The sequence below is a fragment of the Acartia tonsa genome, chromosome 9 (assembly GCF_053477335.1).
Source record: "Acartia tonsa isolate MP-2025a chromosome 9, ASM5347733v1, whole genome shotgun sequence".
Taxonomy (NCBI): Eukaryota; Metazoa; Arthropoda; class Copepoda; order Calanoida; family Acartiidae; genus Acartia; species Acartia tonsa.
This window is the reverse complement of record NC_137268.1, coordinates 20157184-20176294: the sequence shown is the minus strand read 5'-3', so window position 1 is coordinate 20176294 and position 19111 is coordinate 20157184. Positions and strand designations below refer to the sequence as shown.

The window sequence follows — 19111 nt, the reverse complement described above, 5'->3', positions numbered from 1 at the left end:
CCCATTTTTTTGTTTATGGGGAAGTTCGTTCACATAAACTACGGGCAGCACCAGTTAGTACTTAATTTTTTATGTTTTTTTATAATTTTTAATTTTTTTTTTTAAAAGTTAAATTTTTTTTATTACCTCTTTGGGCAAAGCCCTTAGAGGCTAGGGGCGAAGCTGCTAGTTGTCATTTAAAATAAATTAATCTGAAAAAAGATTACTTTATATTGCAATAAAAATATCTACAAGTTATAATATTTTTCTTCACAAAAAACCATTTCCTCGCTAGGTCAAATCTTATGATACTTTTTAGGCTACTCTAGAAGTTAAGGTTTCCTAAGTCTTGCATATTCCTTTTAATATATGTTGGGGTTAGGCAACATTAACTACTAGGCTATCCTAGAAAAGCTAATATGATTTGGCTAAATATGTATCATAATAATAACCAATTCAAAATATTCTTGTGCAGGACAATTGTTAACAGAATACAACAAAGTTCTCTGGTTCATGTCTACTTCAAGAATCTTGGGGTTACTCAATACTCAAGGGATCAACTCTATACCTGGAGTGATATTGTAGGTAAGAATAGTTATTTATCTTATTGTATTATTTATAGTCATTTTTCCACAGATATCAAAATTAAAAATTTAAAAAAACAGTTTTGTTAGCCCCGAGAGGATGAATGCCTCGACTAACAAAACTAGTATAAATTCTATTATTTTTATTTTAATAATCGTGGAAAATTTCTGTAATACAATGCTGTACATGATTTTTCAGTATGGCTGAGAACCGGTTCTAATCCAGCGAATATTAATCGACTTTAAAGTCAAAGTATTTTTTTGTTACGAAAAAAATGTAACTGGACAAAGTGTTTTTAATAATCAGCCATGTGACGTCATAAAAATTAGGCATTATCCATCTCTTTTTTAAGGGTTTTCTTTCCACTTCTCTTCTCATCTCCCGCATTTTTATGACGTCATATAACTGATTTTTAAAAACACTTACAGAAAGAACCTAGTAATAGTGTCTAACTTTTTATCTTTGTGACGTAACAAAAATCCATCTCTTTTTTAGGGGATTCCTTTTCCACCTCCCCTCTAATCCTTCGATTTTTGTTAAAGATAAAGAGTTAGACACTATTACTAGGTTCTTACAGAAACACCGAAAACTTTTTTTTCCAGCTCAATTTGGTGGCACAATTGGACTTTGTATTGGTTTCAGCTGGCTCAGTGCTTTTGAATTGTTATACTTTTGCCTTCTAAGATCTTTTTGGCATAAATATTAATATCTTTAGTTCTGTTGCTTTAACTTCTTTTGAAACTATAATGGAACTTTATTGAAAGAAGGATGTCAACATCCATAAAAGCGATGATCAAAAAAATCTGACGAACAAACTAGAAAAACTAGCTTGAAAGTTGACAGCGCTTTTAAGTACAAGAAATTTAATATTGACGTGTCAGGAATTGGTTATAGAGATGATTATCTCAGCCTATACCAATAACGAAATTAATTCGGGAAAAAATCACGAAACCTATACGTGTTTTTCAGCTGTCGTAAAATTGACGACCTCTCCATTTGCCCCCCCCCCCAAATATTATTTTAGATTTATTTCACTTGTTGGTTATACCTTATACCTGTGTTTATCTTACCACACGATGCTCAATATTCTTAGGAATACAAAATGAGGCTATTATGTAAATTTTTTTTGGTCAAAATATGGAAAAAGTAAGTATATTCGAAATGGACATACGGACATACTGGTAATGATTAAAAAGTTGCTACGTTTACTAAATTGTATCTAAATGTACCTTGAAAAGATTTACTTTTAACAAATAAAATCCGTTGTAGACTGTAGTAGGCAATTTTTGAAGGTGCTAATTGTCTGCGGTCTAAGTCTAAAAGTCTACAAATTGTTACAAATTTATAGGTAGGAGCAAAAGAAACATTTCACAATAAAACACTTATTTCTTAATACAACAATGTCTGGCCGTCTGTCTGTCTGTCCATCATTATTTCTACCTGTCCGTCTTTCTGTCTTTATGACTGTCTGTCTGACTGTCCACGTGTCTGTCAATCCGCCTTCATGTTCGGATAAAGATGGACTTATCGAGATTAGCTTTTCAGGGAATATGCTTACTTGTCATACAAGGGTTTGAAGGAGAAAAAGATCTTAGCTAAAATTTAATTCTTTCACCAAAGTAAACCTACAAAAACTTTTAGCAGAAACACTTTAATTTGAGCATCCAGTATGTAATTTACCTTGACCGTCAGTCTGTCAATCAACATACAAAATATAAATATTTGTGAGAAAAGGTTTCGTGATGTTGTCTCCAATAAATTTATTCCTTATTTAAACAAATGCTTTTAAAATCTCCTTTTCCGTATTTTATTCATGATTTTTTTGTGCTTTGCTACTTTTGGATGTTGTCATCCTTGTTTACTTTTTTTACAAGTAAATGTAAAAAAATCTTATAAGCAATTTTTGATTCAATGTATTTTAAATCAGACATTTGTATAACTTTTTCTTTAAACATTTTACAAGATATTTATGTCTGTAGGTCTGATAAATTTCATGTCTGACTTCATTCCATCCAAATTGCAGGGACTCAAACAAGAAAAAAGATATTTTTGTAGGGAAGGTGGGGACATTGGGCTGTTTATAACACTAGTCCCCAAAGTTTTATATTTCTTTTTCTTAGCAACTTTGGGGACTTTATTGAATTTTGATTAGTTGGTTCATTAAGTTGAGTGTCCAAACATTTCAACCACTAATTGTAATATACGGATTGTCTTATCCCTTTGGGTCCCTGTGTGTTCACTGTTCAGCTACCAAATACAAAAAAATACTTAAAAATAATACTGAACTACAATTAAATTTATAATATTTATTTGTTAAAAATATTATCACGAGAAACTGATGCTAATCCTAAGCAAATAACTTTATATATTTTGTTCAAACATTTAAATTCAGACTATATATGTATAGACATAGGTCTGTCTCTAGAAGTCTGGACATTCATAAAGCAGAATTCTTGACTGAATAGTAAAACCAACAGTCTGATATTTGGGTATATAAGAATGTTGATTTTAGAACTATCTTCAGAAGTAAATATTACTTACTACAATCAACATCTATAAAAAGTTAATTTCTTAAGCAAAGAGGAAAGATGAACACAATCATTTTATTCTCATTCCTAACATTGAACTTGAATGAGCAGAGCAAATTTGTTCTCAAGAAGCTGAATGAGTTTGGCATTGGCAAGTCTAGTTTAACAGCGACCATCATTCAACATGTTAAACTCCTTGTCACAGTCATGAGAAAAGAGTCATCTGATGGTTTAGCTCACCTGGGACAAATATTCCGTGCCTCCAGTGTCTGGAAGAGTGTGACCAGCTCCAAGCTTCATCTGAATAATCCTTTGGTTCAACACATCTACCAGGGAATTGACAAGATATTCAACTCAAGCAGACTTGTATCAAGTGTCTTCATGGTTATCTGAGCTAGGCATATCATCAATCTTTGATGGAATTAGAGATATGATAATGAAGATTTTCGACTACTGGATCTAACTCTGATCTTGTTGATGATTATCTTTAAAAAATGGAAAAATCTTTTTTCTTTGGTACAGGATGAAGGACAAACCTGGAAGAGGATGTACTGAAACTGTTTGTAGCTTGAGGCAATCTTATCTCCACAACTCCAATATCTTTCTGAAATTCTAAAGAACGGTGGTGATAAGATTTACTGAAATGTTGGATCATACATGACCTGAAGAATGGAGTGGAGAGAGCTCTACATCAATGCCTTCAACAATGAGATCATGAGAAGCACAACAATCAAGTCTATGGTAGAACCCTACACTTGATATAATGAAAATCTAGCAAAGTTGAGAGGATAGTTCCTGTTTGATGCAGACAATGCCTTGGCACAGATTCGGCACAATCTGAGAAAGTTGTCAGAAAGTTCATTAGGAGCATGGAATGCCAAGCTTTGAAAATTAAAAAATTATTTTGTAAGAATGATTAATTATTGAAATATATAACTATTAAATTTAATATGCTTTTTTTGTTTTGTTTTAATTACTCCAGTGTCGATAAATATAAAACAAACATATTATGTAAAAACAAGAAGGAAGGCAACATCCATAAAAGCGATGATCCTACCTCATTGTTATAAGAATCATCATGCAAAGATTTAAATCGATGGGACAATTCTTGTATGTTTAAATTAACGAAAAGAGTTTTACACAAAAAAGTGCCATTACATTACAGTAGGCAAAAATGTATTATGTGCTCTAACTTTTTAGCCTCGGATAGATTATAGAGGACGGAATAAACCACGCCATATTTTGGTGTATCTCTGGAAAATTTTTTGATAAAGACCAAATTGTGTTAAAAATTATCCATGTGCCGTCATAAAAATGAGGGATTATCCATCTCTTTGTAATGGGTTTTCTTTCCCACTTCTCCTCTTCTCTGACTCTCCCTAATTTTTATGCCGTCACATGGATCATTTTTGACACAATTTGGTCTTTGTGAATTTAGACGTTCATGATTAAGTGGAAAAACGCTCTTCATACAAACAACAACCTTTGACTGCAAGGTAACCTATTTACTAAATCTGTCTAACAAAGAGTCCTGAGTTTTATTAGGAAAGTTGACACTAAATGTCCTTTCAGAATGATCAGTGTCGCTATTAAAAAATATGTAAGAAAAGGATATATCTTATATTTTACATATTTGTGTATAGCTTGACTGATAAAATGGCGGTCAAAGAAAATCCTATAACAGATACTCATTGGTATAAGAAATCTATATTAAAATATTAAGCCGTGTATCTTCTATACCAGTTAATTATTGAGAAGCTTTGCTAATTATTAAAATTTTATCAAGAAAGATTTTTGATTTTATAAGATTTATTAATATATATTTACAATATTAATATAAAATTATTATACATCATAAAATACACAGAGAGAACATGCACAGTTCAACCATTCAATATTAATCAACATAAGATATAATATTCATGCATTAGAAAAACCTAAAAAAGCCTTTTAGGTCAAAATAATATAAACTTTCTTACACTAATCTATTGGCACATCATTATTGAATTTTCCTAATATGAAAAGTAAAAAATGTAAAATGTGACTAGAAAAAATGCCACTAAAAATTTCCAAAGAAAAAAAACAAAAAAATGCTGACTGATAAATTCAATTTTTAATTATTTACATTTAAAACTACTGGTAAATTTAATATTTTAAATGATTGATAAAAAATGACAGTTTAATGCAAAGTAAGGGAGATCAAAAAAATGTTTCGGATTGATCCTGGTAACAAAATGATAAATTTAAATTTTATACCTACATTTATGTCTAATCCTCTTAGGAATTACTCTTCCAAAACAAGTATATAAATAATTATGTCATATTATATAATGTATGACTTTCTGGAAATGATTGTAGAGTCTACTTTGTCTTTAACTATTACAAGAATCATCATGTTCAGTTTGAAATCGATTGGACAATTCTAATATTCCAAAATGAACATAAACACTATACGTTATAACCCTTATTGAAGGAAAGCTTTTCTATAAAAACATCAAAAACATATCTTAAAAATATTTATGATTGTGATACACCTTATAATTTTTGACCTGACAAAGGCGTTTGACACATTTCTACGTTCAACAACGTATATAAAGTAGCTGTGGGGGGGGGTTAGTTTAATCTTGATTGGGTTATACACAGTAAAAAAAGTTTTTAAACTTGTATATAAAGGTTAATTGACATAAGGGACACTTTTGTTTATCAAGATTTGGGGTATATCAATAAGTTGTTTGAGACCAGATAAACATGTTAAAATTATCATTTTCCTGAAATGCTGGAATATTGTTGGCTTATGTTGATGACAGGAATGGGTTCTTGGCACACCTAAAATATAAATAAATATAAAAAATCGGCGGTTTCCCTCAAAGTGCCTAGTCGAGCAAATAAATCCCACTCTCCCTTATTTTGAAATGAATTTAAAAAAAGTGGTGGGGAGGGGGCTTTGTTGTTCGTTATTGTAGGTCGGGTTAGGTTAATTTGTACTGGAAAAAAGATTTAAAACTGATAATACTTTTTTTCTGACAATGGAAGAACATTTGCTTCAGAGACTGCACATACTCCCGAGTGATAGACATCCTGTTACTTTATAATACAACTAGCGCCTTTGACTTTAGCATCTAGGGGCTTTGCTTCAGACAAACAGACAGACGGACAGACATCAAGCTACTTTGTATTATAGATACTGAATTATCCAATTGTGTGAAGAAGGCACCTGCAGACACAGCAAGATGGGAAGAGGAACCAGTCCATGAAGATACCGCCGCAGTCGTTGTTGGGATCGTAGGCCAAGAGACGGTGCCACTTGTACTTCTGCTCGCAGGAACAGTCGCGGTTGCACCGGTTGGTTGACGGCAAACTAAATAAATAAACATCTATATACAGAAGTAAGATTTTTGTTTGTTTGTAGCTTAAGACTTTGATATCTGCTGAATGTGACGTAATAAAATACAAATGACCAATGATAGGCCAATACACAGACTAAATTACCAATGGCATGCCAGTATACATTTTAATTGACCATTGCTTGGCGAGTATGACGTCATTTTTTATGTGCTTACAGAATGTTTTATTAATATTTTTAGATTTTAGTCTTAAGCTATTTGTCTGTCGTATCATACAGCCCCTATAAGCTAGTTTATGACCATTAGGTAATAGGGAGAAAAAATTGGACAGTAAAAGTTTTGCTAAAAGCATTACAGACATACCGACAAACCAAGTAAGTAAGATTCATTAGTCAGCAGAATATACACCGTAAATTTAGACATATATCTCTTACAGCAAGTAAAAAAATTTCTCCTTAATAGTATAAATAAAATATAATAGCTTCGCTATTAATAAAGTTCTACTAACGTGCAGATCTCTTGATGGATGGCTTGTTCAAACTCCTTGTTGTTGAGGATGGCCCTGACCTTCCCATTGGAGTTGACCGACCAGTATGGGGTCACTACCTCTATCTTACTCTCGCACACGTCCATCCTATCACAAGATAAATATCAAATTAAATAGATTTTGCGTCCGCAAGAAAATATTTCGCCTAAAAATTGCCTCCTCCCCTCAGAGAAAAAGAGGAAAAGTAAAAGATTTTTGGTAAAGCATTTGAGATTTTTCTTCTTGTAAAAACCTAATAACCTAATAATATTTGAAATATGATAAATTTCGAAAATTCTTTAATATCTAAAGTCTTAAATATCCTAAAAATTTGAAACATTTAAAGTAGCACCAATCCTTTAATATTACTGACAGTTAGTAGAACAGACATAATCATGAACAGGCAAAAAGACCTAAGGAGTAGCTTCGCTACTAAAAAAAACAAATTACGATTTTGCTGTGTTCATAATATATTTTTTTCTATCAAACTAAATTCAATTTGTCTTTTTCAAGTAGCAACATTAACTGTCAACTGCAAGAGTTAAGTACACAATTGCATATCTGTGTAATGGTATAGCTTTTTATGCTAGTAAAAAACGTATTGTATTCTTATAGCTGAACAAAAAGTTATTTGCCCTTGCAAGCAGACGCCGTGATTAAGCCTTTTAATTTGAAATTAACAATAATTTTGATTCTTTGTCGTGTTAAACTCGGAAAAAAACTTGGTTCCCTTCCCCGTAAAACAATTGTTTAATAAACAATTTATAAAAAAAACCATGTGGGAGAAAAAACACGTTTCAATCTGTTGAAAAAAGCATGTTTTTGCCTGTAAAGGAAATTCTAGGAGAACATTTCCTTCCCAAAACACAGCAGTGTATTGGTGTATCTGACTGAATTATACAAGAGCGACAGGATTTGTGAAATGTAATTAATGAAATGGAATAAAACAAATAAGGATTCGATTAATTTCTTTTTTGTTCAGATAATACTAAAACCTAGAGATATTTGTTTCATTTTACTTTTCTTTATACATGTTTCTAGGAGGCTATAAATGGGGTATTTTTGCTTTCCCTCAATTTGCCTAGAGAGCACAGAACCTTATTGAAAAAAAATATTCAAATAGATTAGATAGTAAGGGGGCCGGGGGGTATGCCTAACCACTTCGAGGTGCCCTAACCCTGCGGGGCCTATACCTACGTTTTCCTAGCACAGCCGGGCTACCATAAACCCTAAGGCCTAAAGACCTAAAATAAAGTAAAACACTCAAAGACGAAAGGCTTTTCCCCTCAGATATTCAATTATTCAATTACATAGAGTTTTACATAGCTTTTGCCCCCTCTATTCTTTTACTTTAATATTGGACCGTCATAATATTCCTGTCTTCTTTTGTTACTTTTCTATAATTGGAACCATTTTTTTTCAACCAAAAAAAATGTTAATCCGGGTTTATTCTATGCAAAAGTGTAATAATTCCAAAGATTATGATGTTGACCGTGTATTTAAATAGGATAATTACGGTCATAAAAATAATAAAAATAGTTGCTAAAGCGTTTCTTACAGTGGGGTTGTTAATGCCATTAAAGTTTTGTAAAGAGGTTGATTTACTTTTCTATTTTTTCTTTTTTCATAGAGAGACATCCAATTACTGTATAGAATGATTGGAAATGATTTTCTCATATTCATTCGAAACCGGTGGATTAGAACCGGTTCTCATCAATACGAAAAAATTCTGTCCAGCATCGTATTATATCCAGTTTTCTACGAATATAAAAACTGGTTTTAATCTTATAATTGTACATTTTATATCCGCGGAAATCTGTTTATAATACGATGCGAGAAATAACCATTCTTATGCTTTCAGCCAAAATGAATACTAAAAACCAATGAATATATGTCAAAGGAGCAAGGTACTATTTAAAAAGTGTAAAATTAACAAACACAAACAAACTTTTTGGAGTCCAATGTTTCAAAGGTCCTTATAGGGCTATACAAATGATGGGAGGGTGACTGGACAAAGTCACTCAAAAATCAACATGTGACGTCATAAAAATGAGGGATTACCCATCTCTTTGGTAGGGGATTTCTTTCTTACTCCTCATCTCCTTCACCTTCCTTTTAAGGACGTCAGAATTTTTTTTGAGCGACTTTGTCCCCTTACATGAGAAGTGAAAAAATAATGGTTAAAACTATGTATATTGCCTTTTTAAAAGTCATAAAAAGCTATGAGACTGCCTTCTTTATCATACCCAATATCATTTTAAGGCACCAACTTTTAATTCTTAGCAGTTGGTATAAATTATCGTAGCCATGAATTTTAAAGTACCAGGCCAAAAATTAGCAAAACATTAAAGGCATCACATAATTGGGCACACAATGCGTAGCCTCCCTTAAAATAAGAGGATGCCTAACGCGACAGAAAATCTGGATTAAAAACTTTGGAAACTTTTTAAAATCTTTATTGGGTGGCAACATTTTCAATGATAGAAGAACATGACGTATTTAAGAGTAAATTTTATTTTTGTTACGTGTTGTCAACAAATCAGAGAATATGACATATTAATCAATTTATGTTTTATGTTTAAGAAGGTATAAAATAAAATCATTTTTTAAAAAGTAAAGACAATAAGTATTTTCGAGCACTGTACTGAAATCCCCCGCCTCCTTAATTTTTAAACAAATTGAACATAAGGGGGGTGTTTAGTTTTTTTTCTTCTGCTAAGCCTAAACCTGCGGTGCCCTAACCCAGCAGGGCTACCCAGTTCCCAGTATAATCTAAACAAACAAACGAAACACTACCCTTTCAAATTATTTCCAATTTTAATAAATAATAAGGTGGGGGAGGTGGGAATTGTGTTTACAAGGAACTTTGAGGGAAAACATCAGATATTCTCTCTCTTATACGATTAGTCATTGAATATTTCGCGATAATGGACATAAATCTTACTTGTTGGAGTTAGTTTCTGGGGCTCCGGGGAATTCTGCCTGTCTCTCTGCCCTACAATAGATAGATAGATAGATAGATAGATAGATAGATAGATAGATAGATAGATAGATAGATAGATAGATAGATAGATAGATAGATAGATAGATAGATAGATAGATAGTTAGATAGATAGATAGATAGATAGATAGATAGATAGATAGATAGATAGATAGATAGATAGATAGATAGATAGATAGATAGATAGATAGATAGATAGATAGATAGATAGATAGATAGATAGATAGATAGATAGATAGATAGATAGATAGATAGATAGATAGATAGATAGATAGATAGATAGATAGATAGATAGATAGATAGATAGATAGATAGTTAGATAGATAGATAGATAGATAGATAGATAGATAGATAGATAGATAGATAGATAGATAGATAGATAGATAGATAGATAGATAGATAGATAGATAGATAGATAGATAGATAGATAGATAGATAGATAGATAGATAGATAGATAGATAGATAGATAGATAGATAGATAGATAGATAGATAGATAGATAGATAGATAGATAGATAGATTTATAGATAGATAGATAGATAGATAGATAGATAGATAGATAGATAGATAGATAGATAGATAGATAGATAGATAGATAGATAGATAGATAGATAGATAGATAGATAGATAAATAGATAGATAGATAGATAGATAGATAGATAGATAGATAGATAGATAGATAGATAGATAGATAGATAGATAGATAGATAGATAGATAGATAGATAGATAGATAGATAGATAGATAGATAGATAGATAGAAATAGATAGATACATAGATAGATAGATAGATAGATAGATAGATAGATAGATATATATAGATAGACTGATAGACAGATAGACAGATAGACATATAGACAGATAGATAGATAGAAATATGGCCTAAAGATAGATAGATAGCCTATGAGGACGGGACACACCATGAGATCTTATCTTAATGCATATCTGAACCAAATCTTTTTTAATTGATGTGTAAGATTATATAGTTACACGCCCTTTAGACCCTTTGATTGCAAGAACCTTGTCGGAAGTCCTAACTGTGCATGGTAATGAGTTGCGTCTGTTTGTGGGCCAAGGCATTCTCCCTACTATTACTAGTGATATCTCGCGATGTATAAGATAAGATAGATAGATGTTTAAGTAAATTTTAGTTTTTAATAGCATATTTTTACTAAAAAAATTGAAAATATATTTTGATATCAGTTAAAATTACTTGTGAAATATTCAATCAAATTGTTAAACAAAATAATTAGCAAAATATTTTAGTTCTAAAGTGAAGCTTTTCTATATTTTGGGTCGGTTCGTCCGTCTCTATGTGACGGTTAGCTCTGATTGTAAATTTAGGCATGTTAGAATTGCCCTATCTATTTCAATGTTATAAGCGAAGAATCTCTATAATCACTTTTAATTCTGTGTGTATCCTTATGTGGGAGTGAGAGGAAATTGGACCGTTTATTAGGCTAGTATCTAAAGTAACGTTTTCTTATTCGTTGAATAACAACCTTGGGGACTTTAATTGGATTTTGATTGGTTGGTTCATTTTGTTAAGTTTGATACACTAATTGTAATCCTTGTGTATCATCATTGGGGAGGTACATAAATTTATCGGCCATTGTCTTACTCCTATAGATATCTGGGTCGAATGTCTGTGTCTCTGTCTGTATCGAAGTATCTCGCTAACCGCTGAACCGATAAAGTTATGCAACTTAAGTGCCCCTAGAGGCCTCTTGGGGGGCGTATCCACTAGTGTTCATATAAAGCAACGAACCTACTTGGAATTTTCGTTAAAACTTCAAAATTTTATCCAATATCAGTTGATATCAAGGTTTTATTAATGTTCATTTGTCTGATAAGCTTAATTTGAATTGTTAACCCTCGCTGTGATGGATATTGTCCTCCTTGTTTTAAAAGAAATTCTGTTTAAAATCTTAAAATATAGATATCAAACTTTTTGTTGGTAAATGTGATAAGTAAAAAGACTAAAAAAATAGCTATTTAGGGAGTTATGTTAAATACTTATTACTTAACCAACCTCTACCCCTCCCCCCTCTCAGAGCTAAAGTAGTGAGAATACCCTTAAAAAAGTGAAAAACAGTAAAGGGTAAAAAAATAAAACATTTGGGATTGAATTTTAATTGCCAAGAAATTTCGGTAATGTTTTTAGAGCAATAACTTTATATTTTGAACTTTATTTTCTAGTGCCATTTTGTATATTTCTTCAGCTTACTCCTTTCTTTTTTCCCTTTTAATGGTCTTAAAATGCATTAAATAAAATCTATTCTTCAAAAACAAATTTGAGATTAGAAAAAAATGATTTTTACGATATTATGATAATAACATTTTTGGTTACGTCACAATAGAACAGTTTTAGACATGAGAGGGGGGATATTGCACCCAGAAATAAACTAAAATATCAAAGGATTAACGACTATATTTTAATCGGTGGAAAACTGTCTACAGTAGGCATAGATAAGAATAAACATATGCAAAAAGAAAATAATTGACCATAAGTTGGTTTTCTCCAATTATAATGAACAAAATTAGTCCTTTGGTAGATAAAATTAGGAGATAAAAAGATTTTTAATGTTGTTTTTTTTAATCATACCTTTTTATTAAACTAGCTCCAATAAAGTTTTCTTTTTTGTTGGCTCACAAATTTAGGTTTTTTTATTGACTTTTGATTTATTGGTTCATGAAGTTGAGTGTCCAAACTTTTTAACCACTAATTGTATTCTACAGTAGGGGTAATTTTGTGTATCATTATTGGGTATGTACATCAATTTATTGGCCATTATCTTATCCCTTTAGATCCCTGCAAAAAAGCTACACATAAGATTTTGACAATTTAAAGATACTTTGTAATGAAAAATCACACAACCTCTTAATCACTGCTTTAAAAAGTTCCAATATTTATTAATCGGCTTATTACCTAACAAGGATATCAACATACACAAGTAGCAAATAAAAAGGTAGCGATATCCTTTGTAAATATTTTTGTAAATATGATGTATAAATTTATATAGAAGGGGAAGGGGGGGGGGAGGTGACTGACCCACCACGCCCTTAAAGTGCGAACTAAAGAGAAAGTAAAAACATCACAAAACAACTAAATAGTTTTTAATGAATATTTTCTAATGAAAAACACCAAGTTAATCAGAATTTTGAGATTAAAAAATCTTCCAAAGCCGGATCTTTTTTTCACCAAAAGTTTATCTATCTATCTTTATCAGTTTAATACTTTAATGGATCTTTGTGAATTAGAAGCAGACCAATTAGTAGAGGAAACGCCCCTAGAGACGTCAAGAAGGCTTTTTAAGAATGAGAGAGAGAAAAGGGGTGGGGGGAATGGAGAGGGACTCACTAGTTTTGAGTTAAAAAGAAATTTGTGCAAAAAAATTCTTGAAAAAAAACACAATAACTGTACTAATTCAGAGGGATTCATTTGCGTATTTAGCTGTGTAAAGGTCATTTATAAAGCTTATATAGAAATGAAATCATTTAGAGCCGCCAAAATTTTCAGCTTATTGCTACCTACTCCCATACAGGGATAAAGGATAGGACAAAGGAAAATAAAATGTTTATTTCCCAAAATTCCACAGTAAGAAGATTATGATAATTACATTTTTTTATAATTTTAATTATGTATACTTATTAAATTGTCTTAATTTTTGGAATAATGATTACCATAATGACCCGGTACTAATTTGGAGGTGAAGCATCTTTAAGTCTTATATGCAATGTGTTCATATTAAGTATATTAGCATAACTGGACGTCTGATGTATTAAGCTTTGCTTTTATGGATGTTGTCATTCTTGCTTTATAAACTTAAATTCATATTTTTTATTGTGTTCACCTATCTATCACCGCAAAATAGCCAAAAACCTGCCCTTGAACTTTACGAGATCCTAAACCATGAACAAACATTAAGTTGCGTAAAATATATGAAAAACTGTATTTGCTATCAAAATAAAACTATGAAAAATTAGATTTACCTAACCTTAAATTCCTGACTTCTTAAGAATGATAGAACCCTAGGGGGTCTCAGACTAAGTTGTGTTAGTTAAGATAATCAAAATGTAAAACCATCAAAATTTTGAAAAGCTAAATTTTAGGATGACTAACCCATAAGAATGAAAATCAACATATTAATTAGGAAGAAAATGAACATCAACACAAAAAGAGAGTGGGCTCTCTATAAGAAACAAAAATTTCATAAAAATATATCTAAAATTGCTTAATTATGAAATTTACAGGACAAAGTTACATATTAAAAACTTGATAAAACAGATGATTTGCTTACAACATTGTGCATATTTTCTAGGAGTTGCTATATAAGTTTATAATTTTAATCTTAACTTGCCAAAATTAACTGAATCAGAACTTTACAGAACAATTTTTAAAATTTTAGTTGATTTGTAAAAACATCTTAAATCTAAATCAATAAATTATTAATCTTAGATATTAAAATAATATATTACCCATGTTTAAGCTTGGTTTTATAATTTTAAAAGTTATTTATCTATACATTTTTTAAAATTGCATAACGCTTTTAAATATGTAGTGTTTTATTTAAAGAATGTAATTTTTTGGTATGGTTTCATGAACATTAATAAAAATTTGATTCTTAAAATTTTAAATGTCTTTAACTGTGTAATGTACTTCTATGGACGTTGGAGCGGCTTTGTTTCAATAAGATATTAAGATATTTTTAAAAGCGAAGCTTTTCTACAATTAGGATCGGTCCGTCCGTCCGTAATTCGTTAATTTAGGCATGTTAGAATTGTCCTAACTCCTATCGATTTCAAACTTTGCATGGTGATTCCTTTAGTAGCCAGGAACGATTTAGAAAGCGTAGCAACTCTATAATCATTACAAGAATGTCCGTACGTTCATTTTAAACATGTCAATTTTTTTCACTTTTTAACAACAAATTTTCATGTGATCCAATCATCCGATTGATCTGATTTTTGGTATATTAATTTCTGGGACAAAAAAGTATAATGTTATAAGCGAAGCAACTCTTTAATCAAGTCCTATAAATGTAATTATGTTCTTAAACAGAATTCTGTATTTAAGAAGTTTTGCATTAAATTTACGTATAATTTTGTAAAACCTTATATTTTCATATTTTGTATATTCCGTTCTGACACTCAACAAAAGTTAATGTTCGTCTGTCATATCGTTTCAGAGCTTCGCTTTTATGGATGTTGTCATCCTTATTAATATAACATTCATGTCCATAAGTAACACGGCAATAATAAGCTCCTATCATACAAAAAGAAAAAAGATATTGGTGACATCATTCATGTCTACCAATGGACAAGAACAAGATATTGGTGACATCATTCATGTCTACCAATAGACAAGAACAAGATATTGGTGACATCATTCATGTCTACCAATAGACAAGAACAAGATATTGGTGACATCATTCATGTCTACCAATAGACAAGAACAAGATATTGATGACATCATTCATGTCTACCAAAAGACAAGAACAAGATATTGATGACATCATTCATGTCTACCAATGGACAAGAACAAGATAATGGTGACATCATTCATGTCTACCAATGGACAAGAACAAGATATTGGTGACATCATTCATGTCTACCAATAGACAAGAACAAGATATTGGTGACATCTTTTATGTCTACCAATAGACAAGAACAAAATATTGATGACATCATTCATGTCTACCAATAGACAAGAACAAGATATTGGTGACATCTTTTATGTCTACCAATAGACAAGAACAAGATATTGATGACATCATTCATGTCTACCAATGGACAAGAACAAGATATTGGTGACATCATTCATGTCTACCAATAGACAAGAACAAGATATTGGTGACATCATTCATGTCTACCAATAGACAAGAACAAGATATTGGTGACATCATTCATGTCTACCAATAGACAAGAACAAGATATTGATGACATCATTCATGTCTACCAAAAGACAAGAACAAGATATTGATGACATCATTCATGTCTACCAATGGACAAGAACAAGATAATGGTGACATCATTCATGTCTACCAATGGACAAGAACAAGATATTGGTGACATCATTCATGTCTACCAATAGACAAGAACAAGATATTGGTGACATCTTTTATGTCTACCAATAGACAAGAACAAGATATTGATGACATCATTCATGTCTACCAATAGACAAGAACAAGATATTGGTGACATCATTCATGTCTACCAATAGACAAGAACAAGATATTGATGACATCATTCATGTCTACCAATGGACAAGAACAAGATATTGGTGACATCATTCATGTCTACCAATGGACAAGAACAAGATATTGGTGACATAATTCATGTCTACCAATAGACAAGAACAAGATATTGGTGACATCATTCATGTCTACCAATGGACAAGAACAAGATATTGGTGACATAATTCATGTCTAACAATGGACAAGAACAACCCCCACTCCCCCTTAACTTTTAAATTTTTTAGAAAAAATAAGTTTTTTTGCTCCTGCATGGGCTCTAATCCTACGGTGCCTTATGCCTATGGGGGGGGGGATTTCTGTAGGATTCTTCTACACCTTTACTTAACACCAAACCAAACTTAAAATAAGCGTCTAAAAGTGTTTCAATTAAATATTGAAAAATAAATCATATTACCAACAAGAACAGCTTTTTAAATATTCTACAATTTATGTTCTTAAACTGTCAAATATACGTCAACGAAATTATTTGCATTAAGAAACGGGCACCTACACATGCCCAAATTGAAAAGTAGCAGCACTGATAAAAAGCGTGGGTCTCCTATCTTGTTATTTTTCAGCCACCTGGCCATTAACATAGTACTCTTAAAAATATACTCAGTATATAACATAATTTACTGATGTATTTTGAAAAGTTTTAAGTGGTAATAAGCCATTAACCACCCCTTCCCTCCCCTTAAACGTAGCTGATGTCAGGTCCTTAATTACATTTTTTATGAAAATTTCTTGGGCCAAGGCATACTACACTTAAAATTATGTTTTCAATAAGCCGTATTAAATTTTTTGACCTAAACTTACAACTATTTAGTATTGTTTTCATAATGACGCCAGTGGTAATTCCATCCACGTTAAAACCTTTTTTATTTGACGTCATTTAGAAGTTGAATACAATTTGAAAAACCCATCTTTTATAGTTAATCTTAATACATATAGATGATAATGAATGACGCCACTTTAATAATGGGATGAAGGGAAAACTAAATTTGCGAAAAAATATTTTTTTTTTGAATACATAGAATCAAAACTAATCATTTTATTGTACAATGACAAGTTTTAATAAAAATTAAAAACTTAGATTCTTATACTAGCGGCTACGCCCCTAGAGGCCTCTAGTGGCACTTTAAATGTTTTTGTTTGTTAAAGTCTGTACGATAATTCTTTATGTTACGGATACCTCTTTATGTTACGTTGAAGTCTCCCAGATATTTAAATTTTTTAATTTTTTTTTGTCATTTCTCTTGGGAGGGTGGTGGTACCATCTCCCAAAATAGTTATAAACCTTCCAAGGACATATGAGAATCTACCCTGTTAAGGAGAACCCGATCGGTTCAGCGGTTAGCGAGATCTTTCGGTACAGACACACAGATACACAGACACACAGACAAACAAACATCCTGTTACTTTAGTATAAGGATAAAAGTAACAGGATGTGTGTGTTTATTACAACGTTTGAACACTCAACCTAATAAACCAATCTATCAAAATTCACTAAAAGTCCCCAAAGTTGTTAAGCTAATACAAATTTTCATGTTTAACTGATAAATCCTTTACCTGGAGAGTGTTTCATTGCCATCTCTGTGTATCTCCTCTGGCATAATCATCTCATCAATTGTTCCCTCCAATACATCTCTACGGAATCTAATAAAAATATTTTTCTATAAATTTTGAGACGAGTTATAGCGGGTCATTAAGGCAAGTGGCAAAGCCTTCAATAAATGTTAAAGTAAAAATGAACATGCATGTAAAAATAATCAACTACTTTGAAGTCTGCCTACGGCAAGACGGCTGACCGAACAGCCCAAGTTCGCGCATCATGAGTGCTGGAAAACCTTTACCTATACAGCCAATTATGTACAGTTAGCCTGCGACTAGAGAAAACGAGCGAAAAATACATGTTTATCCTAGTAATGCACGAATCTAGGCAGCATGACCGGCCGTTTCACCGCAAGCAGCCAAAAAATTTACCATCAAATAGCTCATCCGTAAATTCGAAATGATTTTCAAAATATTAAGAATTTTCTACATTACATTACATTTACTCTTTAGCATGCAAAAAAGCAACATTTCATGCAAAAAATTGGAATTTGAAGAAATTAAAAGATAATCTTTTCAACAAATCTATGATATAAAGTTGTTTTCTTTGTTTTTATCTGACCGTCTAGATCATGCCAACTGTACAAAGTTCAAATTCAGGAAAGATTTGCTACGCTCCTAGTCCTGGGATTGTTTTAGGCTATGTATATTTCCCTCCTCTTTATATAGAGCGGCTAGATGTTAGGGAAGAGGCCATTTCTAAAATTCAATACATTTAAATGATAAAAGTAGACTGCTAAATATGGAAAACAGATAATGTTTATGGATAGACACTCCACCAATTGTACATACAAAATCCTTTTATATTAAGTAGTAAGTTTTTGTCTGTCTGAAAAGATCTTGTTAACCTCTGAACCGTTTGAATTCTTCCTTTTGGTAAACATTAAATTCAAGCCTTGGATGGTTTGCAGCTATTTTACTACGCTCTCATCCTATGGACTGAGCACAGTCGTTAATTGTTTATTAAGTTTGTAACCTACTAAAAATCAAAGGTATTTGTGTTTAAAGCCTTTAAAGTTAATAATTTATTTTACGTGCCTGCGTGTGTGTGTTAGTGTGTTTAATTTAAATTTTATGTGCGTGTGTGTGTGTTTGTTTATATGTGTGAATATTTTAAATTTTCCTTATTTCACACGAATCTAAACAACGTTCTGGCATTGGTAATAAATGTTTTAAATAGCAAAAATAAATTTGGTATGTAACAAAACATGCATAGGTAGCAACGCACAGAAATCAAATAAATAGAACAGAATAAATGAAAGGATAAAGTCAGAAAAAATCATAAACAGACACATATCTTAAA

At 31.5% G+C, this 19111-nt stretch overlaps 1 protein-coding gene across 2 annotated transcripts in view; it reads right to left on the bottom strand.

Annotated features, from left to right (window-relative positions):
- Window positions 1-5261: 5261 nt before the first annotated feature.
- LOC145328445 (protein spaetzle 3-like) overlaps window positions 5262-19111 on the bottom strand; it is a 96846-nt gene continuing 82996 nt past the window's right edge. For both annotated transcript variants that reach the window (XM_080172137.1, XM_080172138.1), the window contains 6 exons: window positions 17767-17853; window positions 9907-9957; window positions 6945-7070; window positions 6307-6450; window positions 5864-5918; window positions 5262-5318 (listed from right to left, as the gene is read on the bottom strand). In XM_080172137.1, coding sequence (XP_080028263.1) covers window positions 5885-5918; window positions 6307-6450; window positions 6945-7070; window positions 9907-9957; window positions 17767-17853 — 442 coding nt within the window. In that variant the 3' untranslated portion in view covers window positions 5262-5318; window positions 5864-5884. The remainder of the gene's footprint in view (window positions 5319-5863; window positions 5919-6306; window positions 6451-6944; window positions 7071-9906; window positions 9958-17766; window positions 17854-19111) is intronic.